The 8,068-nt window shown below is 38.9% G+C and overlaps 1 protein-coding gene across 2 annotated transcripts in view; it reads left to right on the forward strand.

Moving 5' to 3' along the window:
• LOC102251932 (chromosome unknown open reading frame, human C20orf194) overlaps nt 1-8,068 on the forward strand; it is a 129,830-nt gene that overhangs the window by 42,564 nt on the left and 79,198 nt on the right. For both annotated transcript variants that reach the window (XM_005874696.2, XM_005874694.2), the window contains exon 8: nt 2,703-2,801. In XM_005874696.2, the coding sequence (XP_005874758.1) occupies nt 2,703-2,801 (99 nt within the window). The remainder of the gene's footprint in view (nt 1-2,702; nt 2,802-8,068) is intronic.

The raw sequence follows: 8,068 nt of genomic DNA on the forward strand, positions 1-8,068 counted from the left end.
AAACCCACCTAATCAGAATAGCAAAAAGCAAAAAAAAAATTTTTTTAAATAAGAATAGTGTAAGGTGCCCTGGCCGGTTTGGCTCAGTGGATGGAGCATCAGCATGCGAACTGAGGGGTCCCAGGTTCAATTCTGGTCGGGGGCACATGCCCGGGTTGTGGGCTTGACCCCCAGTGGGGGACTTGCAGGAGGTGGCAGATCGGTGATTCGCTCTCACCATGGATGTTTCTGTCTCTCTCTCCCTCTTCCTTCCTCTCTGAAATCAATATATATATGAATAGTGTAAGGAGCCTATGGGATGACTTCAAGTGTACTAATATTTGCATCATGGGGGTTCTGGAAGGAGAAGAAAGCAAGAAATTGAAAACTTTTCTAACTTGATGAAGGAAATAAACATACAAGTCGAGGCAGTGCAGAGAGTCCCAAAGAAGATGAACCCAAAGAGGCCCACAGCAACGCACATAATTAAAATGCAAAAGGTTAAACACAGAGGGAATCCAACCCTGGCCGAGTAGCTCCGGTGGATGAAGCATTGTCCTGATGTTCCAAGGTTGTGGATTTGATCCCTAGTCAGGACATGTACAAGAAGCAACCAATGAATGCATAAATAAATGAAACAACTCAGTGTTTCTCTCCTGCTCTCTCCCCCCCTCTCCCTCTTTCTCTCTTTCTCTAAGTCAATAAATAACATTTTTAAAAATTATTTTTTTAAAAGAGAGAATCTTAAAAGCAGCAAGAGCAAAGCAGTTAACTACCTACAAGGGAGCTTCCTTAAGACTGACAGCTGATTTCTCAACAGAAACTTTGCAGGCCACAAGGGAGTGGCAAGAAATATTCAAAGTGATGGAAATCAAGGACCTACAACCAAGATTACTCTACCCAGCAAAGCTATCATTTAGAATCAAAGGACTTATGAAGAGCTTCCCAGACAAGAAAAACCTAAAGGAGTTCATTACCATCAAACCTGTATTACAGAAAATGTAAAGGGTTTTCTTTAAGAAGAAGGAAAAAAAAAAGATAAAAGATAAGAACAATAAAATGGCAATAGATACATATCTATCAACAATTGAATCTAAAAACAAAATAAATGAACAAGCAGAATAGAAATAGACTCATAGATACAAAGAACACTTGATGGTTGCCATATGGAATGGGGGTTCAGGGCATGGGTGAAAAAAGTGAAGGAATTAAGAAGTACAAATTGGTAGTTACAGAATAGTCATGGGGATGTAAAGTACAGCATAGGGAATACTATAATCAATCGTATATAATAAAGCCCTAATATGCAAATCGACTGAACGGAACAACCAGTCACTATGACATGCACTGACCACCAGGGGGCAGACATTCAATGCAGGAGCTGCCCCCTGGTGGTCAGTGTGCTCCCACAGGGGGAGCACCGCTCAGCCAGAAGCTGCGCTCACAGCTGACGAGCACAGCAGCAGTGGGGAGCAGGCCTAAGCCGGCAGTCGGACATCCCTTGAGGGGTCCTAGACTGCAAGAGGGTGCAGGCCGGCTGAAACCCCCTCCCCCCAAGCGCACAAATGTCATGCACTGGGCCTCTAGTATTCTAATAACTATGTATGGTATCAGATGGGTACAGAACTTACCAGGTTGATTACTTAGTAAGGTATATAATGTCTAATCACTGGGGTGTACATCTGAAACTAATATGATTTTGTATGACAACTGTAATTGAAAAATAAAAAATGAATTAAAAACTTTTTAAAGAATATTGGGTGGCAGAAACTTCAATTGAACCTAGAATTTCAATCTACAATCAACTACTTCTGAATTTGTTAAACTCTAAATTGAAATAAAGTAGTATTTCCCCACCAATTCACATTCCATAGTAACTTTATATTTAAAGCATAAATATGTACATATATGTTTATATATATGAATATATATACGTACATACTTTTAGTGAACTTGTTTGAATGAAAGAAATCTGTAATATTTTATATAACTAAAAATAAAAAATAAAATAAAAGCTATGTTAATGAGCCTTGGTCAGATAGCTCAGTTGGTTAGAGACTCTTCCCAATTCGCCAAGGTTGTGAGTTCGATCCCCAGTCAGAGCACATATAAGAATCAACCAATGAATGCATAAGTAAGTGGAACAACAAATCAATGTTTCTCCCTCTCTCTCTCTCTCTCTCTCTCTCTAAAAATCAATAAAAAATAGGTTAATAGAAAATAAAAAATAAAGTAAGGCACTTGGAGGCCATTACTATCCTTTTTAAAAACAGTTTTATTAGAGTATAATTTATATACCAAAAAAATCACCCTTTTTATGTATACAATTCAATAATTTTTAGTAAATGTACAGAGTTCTGCAGCCATTACCAGGATTAAATTTTAGAACATTTTCATCAATCCAAAAAGTTCCATTGTGTTCATTCCCACTCCCAGCCCATGCAAACCACAATCTACTTCCTGCCTCTATAGATTTGTCTTTTGTGGGTATTTCATATAAATGGACCATATACAAAGTGGCCTTTTATATCTGGCTTCTTTCACTTGGCATGTTTTTGAGGTCCATCCATGTGGTACCATGTATCAGTGGTTTGATACCACCTCTTAAAACAACATATTTAATTGTTCTAGTATTTTGAGATCAGACGCAGCTTCATGATTCTGATTTTCTAAAGTACCTTCTTTAAATGACTAAATGCATTATCTTTTTATTTTTTTCCTAGGATTTGATGGCTTTTGAACATCAGTGGACTAGCTTCTTTGCTAATTTTGACACAGAAATTCCTTTCCTGCTGGAGCTTTCTGAATCTCAGGCGGGTGAGGTATGTATGGGAAGGGTCAAAAGGAAAGAAGAAATTGGTTGATTTATTTGTTGTTTTATCTTTACTTTTTTTTTTCAGAATTCAACACTACCAATGCTAATTTGTTTTGGTTATCATTTTCTTAAGCTTTGTCTCATGCCATAAAGAAGTTTTTAACCCCATGTCAACCCCTATATAAAAAGTTGGGGGGAGTCATGTTTCTGTGCTTTTCTATAAGTCTACTCATTTTTTAGTGTGGTGGTGCCTCTGTCAGCTAGGAATTCTATTAGGCACTAATTAATACGCCTAGGAATAATTCTCCACCAGTGAGTAGTATACCTTTGTCAGTTGAACCTCAAAGTAACACCAAGCATCCTTTCTTGGCAAACAGTATTGAAGTTACTAGGTTCTGGCTAAGACTCACTCCGTGAGTAAACTGAAGTATCTAAATTAAGAACCAAGCCACAAGACTATCCCAAAATCTAGTCAACAGGAAGGAACAGAAGAACAGTCTTGAGCTTGCACTTGAGCCTACTGTGGGCTTGCACTGTAGGCCCTCACTTTTCCTGTGCTTTATCCAGAGTTGATCTTCGTTGTCATGCATTTTGGGTTTACATCATGTTGAAAACTCACAATATATTGCTGTTATTTTTGTTTAAATAGTTATCTTTTTACTCTTTCAAAATATTATTTAAAAGATTTAGCCCTGGCCAGTGTGCCCAAGTACCAAAGGGTTGCAGGTTCGATTCTCGGGCAATGGCACATACCTGGGTTGCAGGTTTGATCCCCAGCTCCCGTCAGGACTTGTGTGGGAGGCAACCAATCGATGTGTCTCTCTCACATAGTTGTTTCTCTCTGTCTCTCCGTCTCCCACCCCCGCTAAAAATCAATGGAAAAATATCCTCGGGTGAGGATTAACAAAACACACAAAAAAGGGGGGGGGGAAGAAAAGAAAAGAATGTGATTCTTTGTCTCTGGATTAATAATGTGGGGGCAGCTTCAGAGGCATATTTCTGTCCTGCCCGTTTCATTTACTTCAATGTATAGTCAGACATGGGAAGGGAGTAGAAAAAACCATCTCACTCTTTGGAGATCAACACAGAGCACTGGTTGACATTTCAAAATCAAGACTGTTGGTCCCTCTGAGCGGATGATGGCTTCTTCCTGTTGTGCCATTGCATTTTAAGGCACCTTTGCAGTCTTCTAATAACTTCTCATTGATTGGTTTAGGGAATTGCACCATAATTGAACACTATCATGTCTGAAAGCCATTTCAATTAGCCCTTCTACATGCATTTAGCAGCCAAGCTGCTGCAGACACAATAAAATAAATAAATAAGTGGGTAAATAAGCGCATTAAGCGACTTGCTGATGGCGATGTTCTATTTCAGAACCCGGAGTCACGAACTGGGGCTGGTGGCGCAGTTATAGCCACACACACACTCCACTCTCTCTAAAAAAACCAATGGAAAAATATCCTCAGGTGAGGATTAACAAAAACAAAAATAGATTTAAATAATTGTAAAATCTTACCTAGTTACCCATGTCGTTACTCTTCCCAGTGCTTGCTCTTCATTCCTTTATGTAGACCCATTTGGTCTGATTTACTTCTTCCCAAAGGATGTCCTTCAATTTTTTATTTTTTATTTTTTGTGTGGTGTGATTCTCCTGATGAGTAATTTTTCCAGCTTTTGTATATCTGAACAAAAATCTTTATTTCCCCTTCATTTTTGAAAGATGTTTTTTCCATTTATAGAATTCTAGGTTGACAGTTTTTTTCTTTTCAGCTCCTGAAAGATGTCCCCTGTCTTTCTCACTTGCATTGTTTCTAATGAGAAGTATTTCATCTTTATCTTTGTTCTTTTGGTACATAACAGATGAATTTTTTACCTCTGGTAGCTTTTAAGATTTTCTCTTTTATTACTGGTTTTTGAATCATTTGATTATAATGTATCTTGCTGTAATTTTTCCATATTTATTGCACTTAGATTTTGTTGAGCTTCTTAGATCTGTGGATTTATAGTTTTCAAGTTTGGGAAAAAAAATTCTCTCCTTCTTTCTTTTAGAGACTCAAATACCTCTATATTAGGCCACTTGAAGTTGTCCCATCTGTCACTGATGCACTTCTCAGTTTTTTAGGTTATTTTTTCTTCTCTTATTATTGGTTCTAAGAGTGAAAGATATTCAAAAAGATCTACTCAGTGACATGTCTCTCCGTGCTTTTTACTACCTTGTTCTCATTCCTTCCTTCTTTTTCACTCTTTTTCCATCCACTTTACTACCAATTGGTAACAAATCTCTTCAGTTTCTGGTGTATCTTTTCTGTCTCTTGTGCAAATGATCAGATACATGTGTATTTTCTTTTTTTAAAATATATGTTTATTGAGAGGAAGGGAGAGGGAGAGAGAGATGGAAACATCAATGATGAGAGAGAATAATTGATCGGGTGTCTCCTGCATACCCCCTACTGGGGATCAAGCCCGCAACCCAGGCCTGTGCCTTGACCAGAAACTGAACCCTGACCTCCTGGTTCATAGGTCAATACTTGAACCCTGAGCCACGCTGGGTGGGCCATGTGTATTTTCTTATATCCTCTTCTTTCTTTTATTGAGGGGTAGTATATATGTAGTCAATATCTACTTTGCTTTTTTCACTTAACAATATATCCTGGAACTCTATCCAGGTCAGTTCATTAAGATTTTCCTCATTCTTCTTATAACTTGTAGTAATCCACTATGTGTATTTATTTATTTAATTTATTCAACCAGTCTCATGTATGGACATTTAGGTTGTTTCCAATATTTTGTTCTTGTAAACAGTAGCATAGTAAATAACTGTGCTTATGTATTTTAATATTGTTGGAGATTTGTATACCTAGTAATGGGATTGCTGGGTCAAAAGGTAAGTGCCTGTGTAGTTGTGTTAGATATTGCCAAATTTCCCTTCAGAAGGGTTGTACCAATTTGCATGCCTACCAGCAATACATGCAAGTGCCTGTTCCACCACAGTCTCACCAATAGAATGTGTTGTTATACTTTTTAATTTTTTACAATCTCATAGATAAGAAATGGTATCTTTTATTAATTTTAGAGAAAGAAGGAGGGGAGAGAGAGAGAGAGAGAGAGAGAGAGAGAGAAACATCAATTTGTTGTTCCACTTATTTATGCATTCATTGGTTATTTCTTTTTTTATTGATTTTAGAGAGGAAGGGAGAGGAAAAGAGAGATAGAAACATCAATGATAAGAGAGAATCATTGATCGGCTGCCTCCCACACCCCCCCCCCACTAGGGATTGCGCCCGCAACCCGGGCATGTGCCCCTGACTGGAATCGTACCTGGGACCCTTCAGTCCACATGCCGACGCTCTATCCACTGAGCCAAACCAGCAAGGGTGGTTGTTTCTTTGTATGTTCCCCAACTGGAGTTCAAACCCTTAACCTTGGCTTATTGGGATGATGCTCTAACCAACTGAGCTACCCTACCAGGGCATCTTGGTATTATTTTAATTTGCATTTTGTTTGAAGGCCATTTTATATTTTATTTTCATGTTTTTTTCCCCATTTTAACATTTTACAATATTAACTGAAGTGGAGAGCATAGGTTTTAGGTCTTTTGTCCCTTACTTTTAAAGAGTCCTTTATATGTTTAGGTTATTAACTTTTTGTCTGTGGTATGTATTTCAGATATTTCCTCAGTGTTCATCAATTCCTTTTTCTTTTTTCTTTTTCTTTTTTTTTTTTTTTGGTCATGCACACTTTTTTAGTTTTATGTAAATTTATTAATATTTCCTTATATTCCCTCTGGACTTTGAATCATTGTATAAGTAAAGGCTTTCATCTAAGTTTAAACAGGAACTCACCTTTTTGGAAATTGTATGGTTTAATTTTTAAAATTTAGATCCATAATTCATTTGGGATTCTTGTATGTGTGTGGATCTAATTTTACCTTTTTTTCCCAAATGCCTACTCAGTTAGAATCCCAGCTATTTGGTTCACACTAACTCTGTGACCTGGGACCACTTAATTAACTTTTGTGTCTTAGCCAACTCATCTCCAGAGAGAGGTTAATGATAGAATGAACTGCATAAGTTGTTATAAGGATTATTTGAGATAATACATTTAAATGCCTATCACAGTCCAGATAGTAAACCCCTCAGTACGTTTTAAGCTATTATTATTTTAATATGTAAATAGGCTTTACAAATAAGTAAGACAAGTACCAAAACTCCAATTGATAAACATCTACAGGATGTAAATAACAGTAAATTACCAAAGGGAAATCCAAATGTTCATTGAACATATCTGAAATAACCTACTTCATTACTAGTAAAAATCAAAGAAATGTAAAATAAAACAATTATGAGGTACCATTTTTCATTTATCAACTTGACAAATACATTTTTAAGTGGACATTTAATGGACAGTGCTTAGGGTGATACCCTGAAATAGGCATAGTCATATAATTGTAAGTGGATATGTACACTGATAAAACTTTTTTGAAAAACAATTTGGCATATTTAGTTCTGGCATTTTACCCTATAATTGAATTTCCTGATCTGCATTAGGGAAATAATCAGAAATGCCGTTAAAAGTTCTGCAAAGTTCTTACAGTATTATTTATTATACTAGTGGCCCTGTGCACAAAATTCGTGCACAGGGGCAGGGGGGTGTCCCTCAGCCCAGCCTGCACCCTCTCCAATCTGGGACCCCTCGAAGGATGTCCTACTGCCGGTTTACAGGGATCGGGCCTAAACCAGCAGTCAGACATCCCTCTCACAATACGGGACTGCTGGCTCCTAACCACTCACCTGCCTGCCTGCCTGACTGCCCCTAACCACTCTGCCTGCCGGCCTGCTTGCCCCCAACTGCCCCCCCTGCTGGTCTGCTCACCCCTACCTCCCCTTCCCACTGGCCTGCTTGCCCCCAACTGCCCCCCTGCTGGCCTGCTCACTCCAAATTGCCCCCCCTGCTGTCCTGATCACCTCCAACTGACCCGCACTGATGGCCTGCTCGCCCCCAACTGGCCCCCCTGCTGGTCTGCTTACCCCCAACGGCCCCGCCCCCCATCAGCCTGATGACCCACAACTGCCGTCCTATCCTGGCCTGATCACCCACAACTGCCCTACCCTCTTGGCCTCTAACCGCCTCTACCTCAGCCCTGCCACCATGGCTTTGTCCAGAAGAACGTCTGGAAGGTCTCCTGGAAGGTCTCCCAATCTAATTAGCATATTACCCTTTTATTAGTATAGATAGAGGCCTGGTGCATGGGTGGGGGCCAGCTGGTTTGCC

This window comes from Myotis brandtii, unplaced genomic scaffold (assembly GCF_000412655.1).
Source record: "Myotis brandtii unplaced genomic scaffold, ASM41265v1 scaffold45, whole genome shotgun sequence".
In the NCBI taxonomy this organism is placed as follows: domain Eukaryota; kingdom Metazoa; phylum Chordata; class Mammalia; order Chiroptera; family Vespertilionidae; genus Myotis; species Myotis brandtii.